Raw genomic sequence first — 20,407 nt, 5'->3', positions numbered from 1 at the left:
CATTCAAAGTTAAGAGAAAAACAATTTAGATATGTGGAATAATCTGAAGATCACTTCTGAAAACAATTTGTGAACTAAGCTTAACTGACATTTGACGATTCCTTTCCCGTCAAATGTTACTTCCTTTGAGGTTGGTTGATTTGAGTTCTAGCACGTTTTTATAGATTAAAGGTAAAATTTTATTATAAAATGGCTTTTGGAGATCTTAAAAGTGATAAGGGAGTTAGCGAACTTAACAAATTCCTGGAAGATAAAAGTTACATAAGTGGGTAAGTATTTTAATTAATATAGGTTATTTAAACACATTGCTATTTAATGATATGCGATATGTAAGCCTTCTACGTAAAATATACCCTCCATTTTCAGATATGTTCTTTCTAAAGCTGATATTGACGCATTTAACCAGCTAGCCAAAGCCCCATCAGTGAACCAGCCTCACGCCTTAAGATGGTATAACCACATAAAATCATTCTCACCTGAAGAACTCAAAAGTGTGGGGGCTTCTCCACTTAAAGCTGGAATGACAACAACAGCTCTAACTGCTAGTAATAATGAAGATGATGAAGATGTTGATTTATTTGCTTCAGACGAAGAAGAAGATGCTGAAGCTGCCAAGATCCGTGAAGAAAGATTGAAAGCTTACGCAGAGAAAAAATCAAAGAAACCAGAATTAATTGCTAAATCCAGTGTTGTTCTCGACGTCAAACCATGGGATGATGAAACTGATATGAAGGAAATGGAAACAAATGTGAGGACTATTGAAATGGATGGACTAGTGTGGGGGGCCTCGAAACTGGTACCAGTAGGTTATGGAATTAACAAGTTGCAAATAATGTGTGTTGTTGAAGATGCTAAAGTTTCAATTGATGAGCTTACTGAAAAAATTCAAGATTTTGAAGATTTTGTTCAATCTGTTGATGTAGCAGCCTTCAATAAAATTTAAATGAGAATGTTCACTTTTTTCGTTCATAAAGTATAAAATAAATACAAGTATATATGAATATTTTTATTGATTAAAATTACCAACCATAATATTACATATGACTGACAGCAAAATACTTTCATTTACAACAATTTTGTATGTAGATCTTAGTTTATAAAACATATGCACAGGTTTAAAATTAATTTGCTTGCTGACCTAATAATCAACCACTATCACTAATTTGCAGAATTTGGTATAAATGCAATGGTTTTGTCACAGAAACAAATTTATTACAACTCTCTTTAGGACTCCTAGCTAAATAAAACTGCTTATTTCCTTCTTTTACTTCATTATCTATAAAGTTATTTAATTTTGGTTCTGGGTCTTTTTGTAAAACAGGACCCCTATTTACAATTAAAGGAACTGATTTAGTTCCCTCTGAACAAAGGGGTATTAAATCTTTGAAAACAAATTGCCCATATGGAAAATTTACTTTTTTTGACACCTACAATATACAAGAAATATAAATCTCATAATTGAAGATAATCTAGGCTACCTTTTCTTCAGAAGCCAGTTCGTTTTTATTTACAGCAGATACACCGAGCGTATTTCTTGGTTTAGTAACACTGTCAACACTTTTTGATATTTTAAGTGTACTTTGCATTTCTGGTGTATGAAATTCTTTGTTATAGGCTGATTTTGTATGGACATCAGGTGTAATTTCAGTTTTTTGCAAAAACCTACTTGAGGAAACACCTACGTCATTTACTTTTCTTGCTTGCCATAATTCAGTATTCCTAACAATTTTTTTGTGTGTATCTAACTGTTTACATTTATTCATAATGGCAAATTTTACTTTGTACCTACATAAAGAGGTTAACTCACAAATTTTTCTATGGTCAAAAATAGAAATAAATAGCTAAAAAAAAAATATTTTATAACCTATATTCTGCTTTAAAGTAATCTTGCTATGTATAGGCAGCACTCTATGCACACACGTCAACTCTTTAAAGTGACAATTAAAATTGAGATATTAGGCCTGGTAAAGTTTTTATCTACTCAAATTAGAAAATATTATTTTAAATCAATAAAAGGTTTAGAATGAGTGAAAAAACTTTGAATTCAAAGATTCCCGAAGAAGACGAAACTCGAAAGATTAAGCCGGAACCAGAACCATTAAAACAGTTTACGTTGAAAGGTATAATTTCCATCTGTTAAAGAAATGTTATATGTGAAGCGTAAAATGTAAAGCTCGTATTTTACTCTTTTAGTTTTAACACTTATTAAAGAATCACAACAACAACATGGCCTAAGGCATGGGGACTATCAAAGATACAGAGGTTATTGCTCAAGACGTTTAAGTCGCCTTCGAAAGGTTTTAAAAATACCACAAGGTGATAGAAGACACTTTAAAAAAAGAGATGTAACAGAAAGTCATATAAATAATCCAAAGTAAGAATGCAATGTAATTAAAAGCAATATCTTGAAAATATATAATATTGTTTTATAGAGCAGATGAGAGGTATCTCCATATTCCATTAATATTAGCTGAGAGATGCTGGGCATATGCCATGCAGTTACGTCAAGAAGCAAATACAGAACCAAGAAAAAAGTTTCATTTAATTCAAAAACTGCGAAAAGCTTGTATTTATGCATTACAGTTAGATGAATTATGTAAAGTATGTTATAAAAGTTTAGTTATATTAAACACTAGTATTTCAAAATATATAGCAAGAAAGATGTGATGCAAGGACCTGCCTAGAAGCTCAAGCATATGTTGCGTGGATCCACGGATCATTACAATTTGAGTTGCAATTATGGCTAAAAGCTACTGAAAATTTTAAAAAAGCTCAAGTTAGTATTTTTAAAAGTAATATAATCAAATATTATATTATATAATTATTAGGTTATATATGAAAAAATAGCATCTACATTAAATGATGATGATCAGTTGCCCTATAAACAAAGATTGGAAGAAATTGCGCCAAGTTTAAGATATTGTGCTTATAACATTGGAGATGATAAAGCTGTTGACTTATTAGAGTTACGAAGCCAAGGTAAGGAAAACATACTTCGCTTCATTATCTAAAATATTTTATATTTGCAGGTGTCCTAGAAACATTTGATGCCCTGGTATCACAGTCTAAAGAAGAGACAGCTGCAATTTTACATGAGATTACTTGGTTTGATTTAAAAATCCCTGTAAGAATTGAAAGAGTAAGGCTCTTTTTATTAAGCATTGAAGGTCGATACTAATTAGATAGTAATTTTATTCAAACTAATAATTAACTCTATTTCAGGGTTGAATGAATCGTTAGGGAATGCTGAAGATAATCAAGCTAAGATTAAAATTTTGGAAAATTTGTTTATAGATTTACGTGATGTAATTTCACTAACGAGGGAAAGTGCACGATCAGAGAAACAAGATCTTTTATTGTTAGCTTATTTACTGTCCATCAGGATTGAGAAAACTTCTCAAAGAAATCTATTATTAATTCAACAAACCAGAAAATCTCAAGATTGTGTTCGGTTACTTGACATTAATATACAACAAACCCATGAACTTTCACAAAATGATTCAATTAAAGAAAACTCTGCTTCAAAAAAATATTTTGAAGATCAATTGAAAGCTTATAAATCTTTGCGTATGTACTATTTGGCAAAAACTCATGCTAGTGCTAAAAGATGGAAAGAAGCCGCGGTATTATATGATGCTTCTGGAAGAGTTACTAAAGAACTTAATATAGACCATTATCAATCTGAATTGAAACAGTTTTTGAAGACAATTGTTGAGAACTACGAAATTGAAATAACAACTGCACAAGCTAATTTTGTCCTAGAGAACCAAGAAGATCAAACTGTGCCTACTGTGCCACAAAAAATATTCAAATCTAAGAAACCTCTTATTGAACGGCTTGATGAATTTAGAGAGGAGCCACAATTACTTACAAAAAATCCAAATTTGGTATCTTTACCACCCAATATGAATCCAATACCTGCCAAGCCTCTTTTCTATGATTTAGCATTAAATTTAGTACAATTCCCCGATTTATCTGACAAGTTAGAAGGTCAATCAAAAACTAAACAAACAGCTGGCATATCTGGATTTGTTAAAGGATTATGGGGTTGGGGCTCTAAGAAGTAAACAAGCCCATATTAGCATAAATGTAGCATTATAAAAATCATTGATGTTTTACTTTTTAATTTATATAATTGGATCAGGAGAAATAAATATTTACATGACTTGAATTGTTAATGATGAATTATTTTATATAGCATTTAACTAATAATTCCTCGATTTTTCGAGTGTCGAAAGACACTTATATTCATAAAACGTTGCGTCTGTATATTTTGTGCTTATATTTGCTTAAACATATATTTATATATTTTGTGTTGTACTATCTTAGCTTTTTACCAATATATGGCACAGTATCTAATATGAATAAATTAACGTTGGCAGCTGTCTTGCTACTTAACTTATTTCTTATTATTTAATTATTGATGTCAAATTTTTATGGTAAATTACACGATTAAGGTGCATGTCCTGATAAATAAGATTTTTCCTTTTTTAATCCTTTTTTAAAATACCCTATTATTCAACTTAGTTTTTATTAAGTCAATTTTAGAAACCCACCTTAAGAGGAATATTATTTAACGAATATCTATAATCTATTCAAAATAACATATATGGAAAATATACATTCATGGGAAGCTAGTGCCGAGTTACCATCAACAAAATAGTTGTCTATTAAAATAAATTAATAGCATTGAGAGTAAACATATTAACAGGTATAATTTATTTATGTAAAACGACGTCAACCTGCCCGAAGCTCACCAATTTTTTTTATGATAACCTGTATTAGATAAGCTTAGTACAATCTTAACTATTAATTAATTTATTACTAAATTTCATTTGTAGTTGAATTCATTCACAAGCAAGACGAGTGCGAGAAATTAATGCATTCTCTATTTATGTATTCTTCAATTATATAATTATAATAACTTAAGTTATAGTTTACACTAAAGGTATATACTTTATGTAAGTTCGCGTTGGATGACTAGTTGATTTGAATTCTTAGTGCAACCCCATATTTGCACCCTATAGGTCCAAATTTACATTATGATTGTCTTATAAATCAACCTCTTTGATTTTAGATCAAGTTGAGAGTATCTTCGGACTAACCAGTATAGTTGTTTTATTTTGGTTCTATTGTGTTTTGCTTTTGTCTAACATGATGTTAAGCTAACCAAGTGGCAATGTATTTACAAAAAGTTACTGTTGGGTTCGATGATATCGTCCATATCAATTTACAACCCTACTTTTTAACGCCGTTAAACTTCTGTAGTTTTCTGAAATCTTATATATCACAGCCCGTTGCTCATAAATTATTAAAAATTAGATCAGCACACAAAAAACAATTTATTTTCTAAAATAAATGTATTAATTCAACGAATGCAATAAATATAATCTGTGAAATAAATATATCCATAAAATATAAATATTATGTATATAAAATGAAAATCAAATAACTTGAAATTACAATTCAAAATTACTTCTTCGGTGCTTCAGTTTCCCCTTTTCTATATTTGTTTGGTGCCATCAGTTTAATCTATTAGAGATGATTATGAGTTTACCCAAAAATATATAGTACATCTTATTTGTAATATTCTATCTGGAAAATCATTATGTAGTGTACAATTAAAAGGTTTTAAATTTACATTTTTTAAAGATATTTGACAAAAATATGTTATATTACCAGCGTGGCAATATCGCAGGATAAAATAAAATGGTTTAAAATAAAGAGACCTACTGGCAGTATAATAAACTTTGGCAATTTTCTGAGGCATAAGATATTGCCTTGACTCGTTTATTCATATAGGAATATGTGGAATTCAAGTTATCCTCCGTTAGTATAGAATGTAAATTATTTAAAGAGCACTCATATTCATCATCTTCACAATTTACTAAAGGCCAATGAGGTGAAAAAAAAAATTATGTTGAACGCCTCAAATTATTTCTAAAACATACTAGCCAAGGATGTATATTTCTGAATCCATGAGCTAGATCAAAAAAAAAACTATCTTGGTTAAGCAGCCCTAAGTCAATATATTTGTTTGGTAAAGACACTTTTTATTTCTTGTTAGAACCGATTGTGTAGAATCGATTTGGTGAAGGTGTTGGGCAATTAAAACACTGGATTCAACTGAGTCTCTCTCTATTTATTTCGACAAACATTTCGGTCAAAACCCCAACACAGAATGCATCAAGATGGCGGGATCTTCATCCTGCCCGGGTGACATTAGTGCAAGCATGCGCCGTAGCGTTTATTATAATTTACAGGAAACTACTTTAATATCAACTATGCCATATATACACAGACAGAGGGCGTTAGATGTAGGCGCATCCACCCAATTATTTATATATCCAACACTCGGCCATCCTGACTTCGCAGCGTCCTCGCAAGGCTTCACTCCAGCTGCTCTTGAACATTGTAGTTGGTGGCTTTGGTCTTTCTATAATGGAAACATAGTCTTTACTACATGATCTATTAAAATGTCTTACCTGGATGATTTTTTCCTTCATTGCTTCATTTTATAGCTTCCATGCAGTTTGTTTTATAACTTCTGTGAAGTCAATTTTATACTTTTTGGCTGAACTGCAGATGCCTTTGGTGAGGTTCAACTGCCAGACTCCATTTTAACTTCTTTGAATGGCCTGGTGCATTATGTGCTTCTTCTTCTGCTACTTTCTAACGAACCTTATAATTTATATCCTTTTGCGTTTGATATTTAGAATTTTACATCCAATAATAGTCTAAACTATTTACTTGAAATAATTACTTTGCCAATTTACACACTGTTTAATAACTTTGCACCTTTATATTCTCAAGTTCTACGTTGATCCCCAAAATTTCTTGCTTCGTTTTTTTTTGTTTTCCAACTAAATTTATTTTAATTGCATTTACTGCAATATTTTATAACATTTTGAAACTTTATAACCAATGAAACTATCCAACAACTACAATATTATCTTTTTCAATGTTCACCTCAACTGAACAATCAAACTCATGTTTGCTGTATACTTATTATTTACTTTACCCAACTATAAACTGTTTATACTTATTGTTGTTCTGCAAACCTTTGTAGTATTTTACTTTCACCCTATTCTTATTCATGTATTTCATTACTTGATTTTTATTTTGATCATTTATTTGCCTGTTAATTGTATATATCTGCTTATTTACTGGTCTGATTTAATATGACTATTGTTCTTCATCACTATGTTCTTAATAGATTTATTTTATATTCCATGTATTCATTAAAACACATACATCATTGTATTTGCGTTTAAAAGTTAATTTATTCTCTGATTAGTTGCTGCCTTTTAACAAAAGTTTTGTAAGTTGTTATGTTGCCTTCATTTTAATCATAAATGTTACAGAATCATATTGAATGTATGTATATATAGAGAATGTATATATATATACTACAACTTTTGAATTTACAATTCCAAAATTTTAACTTATGTCCTTAGTATAAGCGTTTACCTATGATTATATCCATGTCTAGAGAATTATTGACGAAAGTAGGTGATTTCTCGAACAGAAAAGTTGTTAATTCAGGTTAAAATCATGCATCAGATCTTTCAGAAATACAACCTCTAAATTGATAATAATCTCAAGCCATATCTAAATACAAAATTCATGCAACTACAATTGGCACATTCATTAGATTTAAGAAGGTTGTTCTGCTATCTTTTTTTTTATGTTAATTATATAATATTCCATTCCAGGAAATCACCCAAAATTAAAAGAATTTGGATTAGCTTACATTAGATGAATTCAAGTTATAAAACTTTTTGTTTTGTTTAATTCTCAATTATTTAACTTATTTAATTAATTTATAGATAATTTGACAAATGAAATGTGGGTATATTGCTTTAAAGAAAATATTTTATTTTAATCATTTGCTATTTTATATATTTGTAACAAAATATAAACTATACCATTGCTGATCAAAATATTAAAAATTTTCTGAACTAAACTATCTATTTGAAGCCTTTATTTGTATCCATTTATTCAAACACATTGATATGATCTGTTGTCAACCCTAATTTTGAATTAAAATTAATCAACTTCAAAATATTGTCAAGAATTTTTATTACAGCAGTACAATGTCTGAAAATTTTATAATCTTGCACTTTATAACATTTCCTTCGTCTGAGGGTTAAAATCTGTTCTTTGAACGTTTATTTTAAAATTCTCAGAATGTATTATACTAATTAAAATGTATTGATATTACCCAAAAAATACGTAGTGTTTATAGGAAATATTATCATTATGCTACAATTGAGCTTCTATTAATTAAATTTAAACAAAATGAAATTTACATTTAACTTGAAATATAGCAACATTATTACTTAACATAATTTATCCTATAACTTTATTACCTAATTTTTCTGAAATTATTTAGCGACCAATCAGATTATCCTATTAATTATGTATTTTAATGAATTATGTTTGTATTTAAATTGAATTGTCATAATTGGTATATTTGTTGATTGCAAATTATTTAGATCTTGTATAAAATAACTAGTCTATTGTTTCTAATTTTAACATGGAATTTAAAATAGTAATCTTGGATGCTAAAAATATCTCGATTCCTAATTTTTTTGTTATTATATACTAATTTTGGCTGATTTAATAACAATGGTTACTTTACCCCTATGTGCATCTTACAAAGTTTACTGTGGATTAATTTGCTGTTTACCGTGAGTGATCTTCAAAAATATTCTTCCAATGGTCTGCTTCTGTGAATGCTGCTGGTTCCTTCTTTTCTTGTGTCCATGTAACTTTTGCATAACAGCCGATGTGTTATTTCCTAATCTCTATCTGCTTTTCTATAATAATGTACTCGAAACAAAATACTAATTAGTTTTAATCCAAAATCATGTGGATTTACTACTTATACTACTAAACCAATGATTTCTAGTATTCTCTCACCTTACTAATTTTGTGCACATTAATAGGATGTCTATCTTACTTGTATCAATCTTGTGTACTGGTAATACTTAATGCTTGTGCTTGCTACTGACTTGTTTCTAAAACCTGGCCATTGCTGACGTCTTTTACTGACTACATGATTGACTTTGTAACTACTTGATTTTGTTTCTGAACAGCCTGTTTGTTTATATCCACATTGTGGTGGCTCGTTTGTTGAATTTTTGCTTATTGATAGCCTGTGTAATGATATTCGCCATATTGGCAACATGTGTAATCCTAAAGGTTTTGTTTACTATTTTTGTTACTGTTTGATTACTACTTGATTTTCTAAGATTGCGACTTTTATTGTGCTTGGCTGTTTGATGATATCCACCATATTGCCAGCATGTGTATTTATTGAGGTTTTGTTTACTAATTTTGATACTGCTTAATTACTACTTTCATCACTACTTTGATATAAACCTTATAGGCTGTATATTTACTGAAATGTTGTTAATAGTACTTCATCTTGATGGCTCGTTTGTTGACAACCACTTTGCTAGCGGTTTGTCTACTATTCTTCATAATCTTGATAGCTGGTTTGTTGACTTTTACCTTATTCCCACCTGGTGGTTAACATACATTTTGGTGTACCCCTTTTAGACACTTATTTGTCAACATGGCAACCTGTTTGTGGCCAGTTGTCTAGTTGGCGACAGCTACTGGGTTCCCCCTAATGATGGCAGTCTGATTGCAAACGCCCATTAGGTTGGCATGGCTGTTGCTGCTGTTCTCGATGTTAGTGGTCTAATTATAGACAACTATCTTGTCGGCCTGGAAGTTAATACTCACTCTAATAGTGCTCTGATTTCAAATGTCTATCTGATTGCCGTGCGTGTTGTTGGCCCCGTGTTGGTAGCCTGACTGCAGACATTCATCTGGTTGTAATGAATGATGCTGGCCCCATGTTGGTGGCCTGACTGCAGATATTCAACTGGTTCGCTTGGCTGTGCGTGTTCGCGCTGGAGTGTCTGCTTGTCGGTTCTGTAGATGTTCGTCTTGTCAACCTAGATGTTAATACTCACTGTAATTGTGGCCTGATATACTATCTGTATTGGTTGCGGATGCCTCTGTGATGGTGGTCTGACTGTAGACCTCAATCTGGTTGCTGCAATTGCTGCTGTCGGCCATGGTGAAGGCCTGATGGCGGACAAACTTCTTGTTCGTCTGACTGCATGCATCCCCTGTGATGGAGGACTGGCTGCCGACATTCGTGCGAATGTCGTGACTGCTATTGTCGTCCGTAGTGGAGACCTGGCTGTAGACGTTCATAGAAACGTCGCTTGCGATGGCCACCGGTTGGTTGGCCCCATTTTGCTAGCAGCCTTGTTGTAGACGTTCATAGAAACGTCGCTTGCGATGGCCATCGGTTGGTTGGCCCCCCTTGCGCTGGCAGTCTGGTTGTAGACGTTCATGGAACGTCACTCGTGGTGGCAATAGGCTGGTTGACCCCCCCTCGTGCAGGCAGCTTTGTTGTAGACGTTCAGGGAAAGTCACTCGTGGTGGCAACAGGTTGGTTGACCTGCCTCTTGCAGGTAGTCTTGTTGTAGACCTTCATGGAACATATCTGATGATGTTGGCCGATTGGCTGGCCCCTGTTTGGTGATTCTGTAGTGGTCTCTTGGTTGGGCAGCTGGTCTGCAATGGCTCCACAAGGTTGGTGGTTCGTACGTGTGGCCCCCTTGGTTGGCTGCACGTCTGCTGCGTGGCCCCTTTTTAATGGACTGCCCGTTGTGGCTACCAGGTTGGTGGGACGCTCATTGTGGACGTTCCTGGTTGACGGAACGCTCGTTGTGGCCCCCTCTGACGGCCAGCTCGTTGTGGACCCCCCCCAGGTTGGTGGGCTGCTCGTTGTGGACCTTCTAGGTTGAAGGAACGCTCGTTGTGGACCTTCTCGGTAAGAGAAACGCTCGTTGTGGCCCCCAGGTTGGTGGGCGGCTCGTTGTAGACCCCCTCAGGTTGGTGGGCAGCTCGTTGTGGACCTTCTAGGTTGAAGGAACGCTCGTTGTGGACCTTCTCGGTAAGAGAAACGCTCGTTGTGGACCTCAGGCTGGTGGGCGGCTCGTTGTGGACCTTCCATGTTGAAGGAACGCTCGTTGTGGCCCCCAGGTTGGTGGGCGGCTCGTTGTGGACCCCCTCAGGTTGGTGGGCAGATCATTGTGGACCTTCCCTGTTGAAGGAACGCTCGTTGTGGCCCCCAGATTGGTGAGCGGCTCGTTGTGGACCCCCTCAGGTTGGTGGGCAGCTCATTGTGGACCTTTCATGTTGAAGGAACGCTCGTTGTGGCCCCCAGGTTGGTGGGCGGCTCGTTGTGGACCCCCTCAGGTTGGTGGGCAGATCATTGTGGACCTTCCATTTGGAAGGAACACTCGTTGTGGCCCCCAGGTTAGTGGGCGGCTCGTCGTGGATTTCTCGAGTTGACGTCACACCTGTTGTGCGACCGTCAGGTAGACGGCAAGCAGGTTGCAGGGCCCTTGAATAGCCTGCACGGTGATTGCGGACCCCAGGTAGAAGGCACGCTGGTTCCACGCGCGTCAGGTAGGAGGCATGCATGTTGCGGGCCCCTCGAAGAGGCATCGTTTTGATTGCGGACCCCAGGTTGTCGGATCGTTTGTCATGGCTCCCCAGATTGACGTCGATCTTGTTTACATACCTGATACTAAGTCTGCGAACTCATGGTGAACTTCCAGTGGCACCCCTCTTATTGGTGTACCTCGTACTGTCTCTCATGATGCAGGCCTAGTTGGCACCCATCCTGTTGATGTACCCCTTCCTGTCTCTCATCGTGCAGGACTTCTAAGTGGCGTCAATCTTGTTGATATACCTGGTGTTGTCTTTCACTATAGCGAACTTGTGTAGTTCACCATGTCTGTGGCCTACCAGTTGCGAGTTGTTGTATCACAGGTTATTGCTCTCTATGTAGACAGCTAATTCGCTGTTCCACATCATGCCGACTTGATGGTGTACCTCATTGTCATGTTTATCGATTTGCAACAGAACCCTTGTGGAAAAAAAACAGATGAACCAGAAAAATATAATTTTCAAATTTATCTACTCCCTATAATAAATAGAAAGTACGTCTGTCGCACTTGAAAACGTTGTCGCTTGTAAAAAAAAATTAAAAAAAAATATTTTACCAGATCCGGTCCTGTGCCATTGTGCTCAGGGGTGGACAATCAATTTGCGTCGCCTATTACCTAGAACTAATTCGCCCCGCCGAATTTTTATTCAACCTTTCTTTTTCAGAATTTAAAGAAAGTTCCCTTTTCTTGCTGCAGTGTAATTAAAATGTTTTAAATTCATACCTGCATCCTTTGTTTACGTTTCATCCATTTCGGCGCCATTTTGTGGCTTGGGTACGCGCCGATGTTTGTTTACATTATGTTATTTTCGTGTTAATGGCTAATTACTAATTAATAATCAAACTGCCCTTGTGGCGATTGATCTAAAACAATAGTGTTTTAATAATATTCCTTTGTATTACCTTGTTCGCCTCATGGATTCTACTTTGCGTCGTTTACACACTAAACACTACTTCAAATAATCACTATAAATCACTGTGCACGCGTTGTTCTTTATCTTTATATTTTTTTACACCGACAGAGGGCGTTAGATGTAGGCGCATCCACCCAATTATTTATATATCCAACATTCTTTAACGAAATGAACCCCTCAAAGTATTTGACATGTTAACACTTTAACATATTTGTTCTTACTTGGGCAATAAATTTTACACCTTAATCCTCTTTTAATAGATTTGCATTCAGAAAATTCAAACTTACAACAACAAAATATGCAGTAACGATAAAAAATGTCTTTGATATCTAATCCGATCGGTTTGGGTTTTTTAACTGTACTACCGACTTATATATACTAATGAAGTAATAATTTAATCTCTAAATTGACTATTCCTTATGTCAGCCATACTGAAAATAGCGTTTAAAATAAATAAATAAACGTACCATAGAAACGAAGTGAGGCAATCAGATCCCTTCGCGGCTTATAGGGTAGCGATTAAAGCAAGTAATATGTAGGGACCGCTAGGACCCTTTACCCTACCCCTACCCTGGTAGAACGGTACCATGCGGTTTAAAAGACCACCACGGCGACGTTTCGCTCTTCTCAATGGGTCCGATCTGACACAATGGAGCACAGGCGTGGTACAGGTATGTCTCGGAGAGACTACTTGAAGTACTACAAGTGTTCCAATCCAAAAAAGTCCGTGCGTTGCTCAGAGTCCCATGGTTTATGAGGAACGTTAACACACACCTCGAATCAGGCATCCCGTTTGTGAAAAATTTCATAAACATGCTCAGTGTGAGGTTCTCCATAGGAACCCTAGAACACGACAACAACTTAATAAAATCCCTAACCGTCAACAAATCCCGGTAGTAAACAAACTACGACGGTCCCAATTGTAACCCAGGGTCTCTGTCGCCCGCAAAACAACCATACCACGAACCTGAAGCGACATCAGCCGAATACCATTTGGTTCTAGCTGGTGAATCTAGTAAACGAAAAAAAAAAGTTTCGCTCTTAACAACTTCACGGACGCACACCACATAATCTCGAATGAATAATTTGGTTTCCGTGCCAAACATTCAAGCTGCGCGTCGCAGTAACAATCTACCAGGCATAAAGAAAAGGTCGAAAAACTGGAGCCATCTTTTTAGATGTCTCCAAAGCTTTTAAGTATGGCACCACGGTCTAATTTTCAAAGCAAAACAGCTTTGTCTACCGAATGACCTAATCTCCCTAATAGATTCATACATGGACGGTAGGTCCTTTCAAGTGAGGATCGGTGACGCAAACTAGGTGACTCGTAAACAGATTTCCGCAGGAGTCCCTCAAGGTGCTCCACTAGCCCCAGCCCTATTCAACCTCTATATGGCTGATTTCCCACTCCACAAACATTCCCACACAACATTTTATACACAAACATTCCCACACAGCATTTTATACACTGCTTTTTTCACAATCGGTTATAGTCCTGACGCTATTCGCGACAGACTCCAAGTCCAGCAGAGCCACGCGATTGCGTGGTACAAATTCTGGTGGCTGCTGATAAACCCGAGCAAAACACAGGCTATTCTGTTCCACCTCAAGAAGGAGTTCCGCGCCTATCGCCTCCAAATTGTTAAAGTCCGTATCCGATGGCTCCGGAAAGTTTCATACCTCGTTCTTCAGTTCGAGCGCAGATTCCAGTGGTCAGCCCAAATACAGCACGCGACTTGCAAAGGCAATGGTGTCTACAGCCTACTATTTCCACTCCTCTGCAGAGAAAGTAAACTCCCAATCGCCCAGAAAGCGATTCTGTACAAAATGCTAGTCCGTCCAGTCTGCCTCTTCGGAGCCCAGATGTGGTACAGATATGTCTCTGAGAGACAACTTGAACTACTACAAGTGTTCCAACCCAAAAAGCCCGCACGTTACTCAATGCCCCATGTTTTATGAGGAACGTCAACACTCACCTCGAATCAGGCATCCCGTTTGAGAAGAACTTCACGAACATGCTCAGTGTAAGGTTCTCCATATGCGCCTTAGAACACGACAACACCTTGATTAAATCCCTATTCATCCACAAATCTCAGAAGTAAACCAACTACGACAATCCCACTCGTAAACCAGGATCTCTGTCGCCCGCGAAACACTCACTATCCTGAACCTGAAGAGATATCCGCAAAAGACCATTTAGTTCTAGCTGGTCATCATAGAATAAGAAAAAAAACGCCTCGCTCTTTTTTCTTTTCTCTAACCCTTGTAACAGGACCACTTCCACAGCACTACCTAGTGTTGGTAACTATCGACTGAATTCGACTATCGACTGTTTAGTAATTGCCTACTTTTTACTATCGACTGTTTCAGTCGCTATTTTTGGTTCTAATTTTACAACTTCTTACTAGTCACTGTTTCAGTCGATTGTTTTCATTCGCTATTTTCGGTCCGACTAATTTTGTTACTATTTACTATCATCTGTTTCAGTCGTGTACTTTTACGTACTATTTTTGGTTCTACTAGTTTCATTCATAAATTTGTTTTGCCCAATATCCAGAGGGCACCATAATGGGCCATTCAAGTAATTTGATTGGTCAATTTAAATCTCCATTATAGGCACCTGAATGAAATATATTTTACTATGAAGACATTTCATTGGCTCATTAGTAATGTTTGGCACGTGATAGCCTTGATGTCATGTTTAATTGATCAATGAAATTTAATTAAAAAACATTTTTTTTCTGAAATAAATTTATTAAATAAACTTCAATTAAATACAAGTATATTTAAAAATAAATAAATATAAATATAATCTATAACAATAAATATAAATATATAATGTAAATTTATCTACAAAATATAAATATAACCTAAAAATAAATGTATTTATAAAATATAAATATTATATACATATATATAAAGCCGTTTTATATATACCGGTTTAATATTTTATCCAAAAGATCATTGTGGAATGTAAAATTGAAGGGTTTTGAATTTACTTTTTATTTTAAAACATTTGACAAAAATGTTGTTACATTATCGACGTGGCAAAATCGCTGAATAAAATAAGACATAGCTCAAAGACCTACTAACAGTATAATAAAACAATTTTGTTGAAGTCTGGGGCACGAGATAGTGTCTTGCCTCTATAGAATCAGTCTCAATTTGTGGGTCTACTGATTTATTCATAATTGTGTGTCACACTTAATTTCTTTTTTCAAGTTTTACTTGAAAAAAGAAATTAATAACCTGAGATGTACACTACGGTACAACTTAAAACTTTGTTTGCTTTTAGAGGAACATCTCGACTGAAGTTATAGAGTCAGGTTATTAATGATAAGAATGAGCAGAAAGGATGACACTGGCTGAATGAATACAAACTTTACCATTACCTTCTGGAGTTTGTTCAAATGTCGATGATACCTGCTTCGAACACCTTGGTAGTGGGCCAGGAACGATGTAAATAGGCACTACAAATAAAGTAAGACAGTTTAGAAATTAATGGTAACAATTATGAACAGAAATGTGACTGACTCCTTCAATTTACCTTCTATATCATTTTGATTTTGATCCACTTCCATTTGTACGTATTCTGGGCTCGTGGTATTATTTTCGCCATCACTAAATTTTTCATAAGTACTTAAAGGAAAGTTTAAATGTATTACAAAAATGTCTGACATGGTAACAATCATAAATGTGATTTCATGTTTAAACCAACCAGTTTAGGATTTGTAATGTTTTCTACCAATTTCTTAAAGATTGCCGGGTACTTTTTTAACGGAAAACGATAATACATTTCCTCACTATCTATGCATTCGGGCACACAACACTTCTTAGAACGAGAATGCATTTCAGCTACCACCTTGTATATACTAATAAAATAAAATAATAATTATTTAATAATATATACGTTATAAAAATCTAACCACACTGTTTTCTATATAGGGCACATTAAAAATGGTGTACAAAATAAATAAACCGTAGAACGAAATGAATCAATCACATCCCGTCGCGGATCTTAGCATAACGAATAAAACAAGTAACATATTAAAGATAGCGACATCTACATGTTGGACGTTGCGAAACATTTCGCCAAAATTTCCCATAAAGTGAAATCTGACTCTGTTGTCCTAGCCGCGATTTTGACAAAAATGTACCTAATTTATGCTTACATAGGTTTATATGTAATATATAGTTTTATGATTTTTTGGTAATTTTCTTGTAAATAACAATATACTATATATTAATACAGCAGCGTTTTGGAACGACATTTTCCAAGATTGTTAATGTAATAGGGTAAAAAGATTAAAATTGTGAATGATAAATAATAATATAATTTTAACTGGAGTTCAGTTCCAACCTTCGTAGGGTGAAGACGTATTTTCAATACGGTCCAAGCTATAAAAAGATACCTTTCTTTAAAAAAAAAACAGTATTTTATTACGGTTATTTAAGTGAGTGTTAAAAACGCATAACAGATGCGGCTATCCGTCTCTCAGTGGACCTAAAGTGTAGTGAATAAGTGTTTACGTGACCAGACAAAAGGTCTGCATCTCATTTTTATTAGTGTTTTAAAATTATTTCATCTTATTTTACAACAGTCCTTTTGAAATTCATTTATAGTATTTTTGGTCAAAAACTAGTGCTAAAATAACGTAAGTGAAAAATGAAGTGCGTGAAATAAACAATGTATTTATTTTATTTTTTTATCCTCTGGAAGTAAATTAAATAAAATAATAAAAATTAAAAAATGGCAAACCATAGCGATTTAACCAAATCACCTGCACACTTTGATATAAGATTAGAACAAACAGCAATAACGCAAACTCCACCATCAGAATGGACTACAGTCATTAACAAAAAACGACTGAGAAGTCCAGAAGAAGAAATCGTGAGGAAACAAACAAGAATCAGTGACTATTGGTTACAGAAACCGATAGAGACAAAAAACAGTTTTAGCAACCTGTCGGAAGAAATTGAAGAGAACATACAACCAAGCCCTGAAAAAGTTGTTCCCAAACCACCACCAATAACAGTCTATAAGGTAGGAATAATAAAAAACATCCATGACTTATTGAAAACCATTACTACGAACTACACAATTAAAACAGTGAGCTATGAAACAATTAAAATCCAATTGTTCGAAGCGGATCACTTTAAAGTTCTTATAAAAGAATTAGATGAAAGAAACACCCAATACCATACATTCAGGCCAAAATCCGAGAGAACATTTAAATTCGTGTTAAAAGGATTACATCACGGGACGGACTTTAACACCATCAAGGCAGCACTAGCTGAAAAAGGTTACGAGGTCGTAAATATTCACAATATACGACATCACACGACAAAAAAACCTCTGCCTATGTTTTATATAGATATAAAACTTAATGGAAATAATAAGGTGGTGTATGAAATCACCAAATTGGAAAATAATATTATTAAATGCGAACCACCACATATAAAAAGAATTATACCACAATGCACAAGGTGTCAAGCGCACGGGCACACAAAGACTTACTGTCGCAAATCATATAGATGCGTAAAATGTGCAGGAGAACATAAGACAGGAGATTGTACTCGTAAAGTTCGCGATGAAAAAGTGAAATGTGCTAACTGTAACGGAAATCATCCAGCGAACTACAAGGGTTGCGCAGTTCACAAGCAACTACAGCAGAAACTCTATCCTACCTTAAGGGAAAAAAGGCATCAACAAAAACAATCCACTACTACCAATCTACCACTACCAACCAGAACAAGTCAACCAGACATAACTTATGCCCAAATAGTTGAAAATGGTTCAGCACAAAAACGAGAGACAATATCTCAACCTACTGAAACTAGCAACATCTCAAGATTAGAAAATATGATGGCCAAACTAATGGATCAAATGAGTACGATGCTTGGTCTACTCACAACCGTTGTAAGCAAACTTGCCTAATGCCTGAAACCAATAGCTACAAAATCGCCGTCTGGAATGCCAATGGGCTCCAACAACACGCCAGGGAACTAAAAGTGTTCGTAATTGAACAAAATATTGACGTTATGATGGTTTCCGAAACACACTTTACGGACAAAAATTATTTGAAAGTTCCTAAATATAAGCTTTATCATACAAATCACCCTGATGATAAAGCACATGGAGGTACAGCCATAATAATTCGAGATGATATAAAGCATTTCGAAAAAGAAAAATTCCGCAAAGACTACCTGCAAGCCACCAGTATAACCATAGAGGAAGCACATGGACCATTAACATTTTTTGCGATTTATTGCCCACCCAAACATAACAACAAGGCAGAACAATTTCAAGAATTCTTCAGTACGCTAGGTAATAGATTTATAGCAGGAGGAGATTATAATGCAAAACATTTAATGTGGGGTTCAAGAATAATAACCTCAAAAGGTAGAGAACTGCTCAAAGCCATAAGGATAGATAACTTACAACATATCTCTACTGGTGAACCAACATATTGGCCTTCAGACAGAAATAAAAAACCAGATACAATAGATTTCTGTGTTACAAAAAATATTGATCCAAAAAAGTGTCAGGCAGAATCATGTTTCGACCTGTCTTCTGATCATTCACCGATAATAGTAACAATTTCTTCAAAAATTACCATCAAAGATAAACCCCCTTCTCTGTGCAATAATAGAACTAACTGGCCCTCATTTAGAGAAAACTTAGACCAAAATATCTCTCTAAACTTACCGTTACAAACTGAAATGGATATAGAAATAGCAGCAATAAATCTTACAAAAAATATACAGGAGGCAGCATATTCCGCGACTCCCAACAGTGAAACATTTCCAAGAAAAAATACACATATATCATATACAATACAGAAAAAGATAGCAGAAAAAAGAAAATTACGACGAAATTGGCAACAGCAAAGGACTGAAGAGAATAAAAGAAAATTTAATAGGGCCATAAAAGAGCTGAGAGATCTAATCCAAATTGAACAAAACCAAGGCATTCAAGAATACCTAGAAAACTTGACATCAACTGAGGCTACAGACTATTCGTTGTGGAAAGCAACAAAAAAGCTTAGGAGAGAAGGCCGACATTTTCTCAAAACACTTAAAAAATGTTTTTAAACATTTCCAGTCTCAGCTACATAAATATGACGAAAATAAAATTACTAGCTTTCTAGATTCGCCATTTCAAATGGATTTACCGCACAAGAAATTAACGGTCAAAAAAGTTAAACATACAATAATGAGAGAGATTAATATTAAAAAAGCTCCTGGTTATGACTTAATTACTGGCAAAATTTTAAAAGAACTATCAGAAAAGGCTATAAAACTATTAACATATATATTTAATGCTATGCTACGAATTAATTACTTCCCTAGTATCTGGAAAGTAGCTAAAATATTAATGATACTTAAACCAGGAAAAATACCAGAAGATGTGACCTCCTACCGACCTATAAGTTTATTACCAATAATCTCGAAAGTTTTCGAGAAATTATACATAAAAAAACTAAACTATATAATAGAAAAAAGAAAAATTATTCCAGAACATCAGTTTGGCTTTCGCAATAAGCATGGGACTATAGAACAAGTGCATAGACTTGTAAACCAAATAAACGCTGACCTAAATGCCAAAAGATATTGTTCGGCTGCTTTCCTAGACATATCTCAGGCTTTTGACAAAGTATGGCATACGGGCTTGCAGGTTAAACTAAAGAAACTTCTCCCTCATCCGGACTATCAGCTACTAAAATCGTATCTCACTGACAGACATTTTATTGTAAATCAAGGCGATGAACATACCGAATTAAATCCCATATATTCAGGAGTTCCGCAAGGTAGTGTACTGGGTCCAGTACTGTATCTTCTGTATACGGCTGATCTGCCCACCACAAAAATAACTACTGTGGCAACATATGCAGACGATACAGCAATCTTAGCATCCCATGAAGATCCAGTCACAGCATCAATAAAC

General features: G+C 35.0%; 4 protein-coding genes and 1 long non-coding RNA gene across 5 annotated transcripts in view; 2 read left to right on the top strand and 3 right to left on the bottom strand.

Annotated features, from left to right (window-relative positions):
* Positions 1-20,407, bottom strand: part of LOC143205223 (uncharacterized) — a 110,672-nt gene that overhangs the window by 51,346 nt on the left and 38,919 nt on the right. The gene's annotated exons all lie outside the window — the stretch shown is intronic.
* On the top strand, positions 99-1,001 carry LOC143201899 (elongation factor 1-beta'). Its single transcript, XM_076413131.1, has 2 exons — positions 99-269; positions 367-1,001. Exons 1-2 carry the CDS (start codon positions 190-192, stop codon positions 941-943), a joined length of 657 nt encoding a protein of 218 aa, XP_076269246.1. The 5' UTR covers positions 99-189; the 3' UTR covers positions 944-1,001.
* Positions 992-1,888, bottom strand: LOC143202249 (uncharacterized). The gene is made up of 2 exons (XR_013007109.1): positions 1,479-1,888; positions 992-1,427 (listed from the first exon to the last, which is right to left on the bottom strand). It is a non-coding gene; the product is annotated as an uncharacterized LOC143202249 (long non-coding RNA).
* Positions 1,893-4,171, top strand: Srp68 (Signal recognition particle 68). The gene is made up of 7 exons (XM_076413051.1): positions 1,893-2,120; positions 2,194-2,374; positions 2,433-2,601; positions 2,654-2,776; positions 2,829-2,979; positions 3,030-3,167; positions 3,223-4,171. The coding sequence occupies exons 1-7, from the start codon at positions 2,024-2,026 to the stop codon at positions 4,065-4,067; spliced, it is 1,704 nt and encodes a 567-aa protein (XP_076269166.1). The 5' UTR covers positions 1,893-2,023; the 3' UTR covers positions 4,068-4,171.
* Positions 9,663-10,239, bottom strand: LOC143201965 (uncharacterized). Its single transcript, XM_076413254.1, has 2 exons — positions 9,990-10,239; positions 9,663-9,926 (listed from the first exon to the last, which is right to left on the bottom strand). Exons 1-2 carry the CDS (start codon positions 10,173-10,175, stop codon positions 9,783-9,785), a joined length of 330 nt encoding a protein of 109 aa, XP_076269369.1. The 5' UTR covers positions 10,176-10,239; the 3' UTR covers positions 9,663-9,782.

Source organism: Rhynchophorus ferrugineus, unplaced genomic scaffold (genome assembly GCF_030347505.1).
Source record: "Rhynchophorus ferrugineus isolate W39M unplaced genomic scaffold, kcgeb_rfMv2 rfM1, whole genome shotgun sequence".
In the NCBI taxonomy this organism is placed as follows: Eukaryota; Metazoa; Arthropoda; class Insecta; order Coleoptera; family Curculionidae; genus Rhynchophorus; species Rhynchophorus ferrugineus.
The sequence above is the reverse complement of the archived record's forward strand: the minus strand, read 5'-3'. Positions and strand labels throughout refer to the sequence as shown.

Bases quoted from the DNA above. Each gene is read 5' to 3' on its own strand.
- Srp68 (XM_076413051.1), top strand. From the start codon at position 2,024: ATGAGTGAAAAAACTTTGAATTCAAAGATTCCCGAAGAAGACGAAACT. The intron at 2,777-2,828 runs GTTAGTATTTTT...TATAATTATTAG, and splicing joins AAAATTTTAAAAAAGCTCAA to GTTATATATGAAAAAATAGC. The intron at 3,168-3,222 runs GTCGATACTAAT...ACTCTATTTCAG, and splicing joins CTTTTTATTAAGCATTGAAG to GGTTGAATGAATCGTTAGGG.
- LOC143201899 (XM_076413131.1), top strand. From the start codon at position 190: ATGGCTTTTGGAGATCTTAAAAGTGATAAGGGAGTTAGCGAACTTAAC. The intron at 270-366 runs GTAAGTATTTTA...CTCCATTTTCAG, and splicing joins GATAAAAGTTACATAAGTGG to ATATGTTCTTTCTAAAGCTG.
- LOC143201965 (XM_076413254.1), bottom strand. From the start codon at position 10,175: ATGTCGGCAGCCAGTCCTCCATCACAGGGGATGCATGCAGTCAGACGA. The intron at 9,927-9,989 runs GTGAGTATTAAC...CAGACACTCCAG, and splicing joins TATATCAGGCCACAATTACA to CGCGAACACGCACAGCCAAG.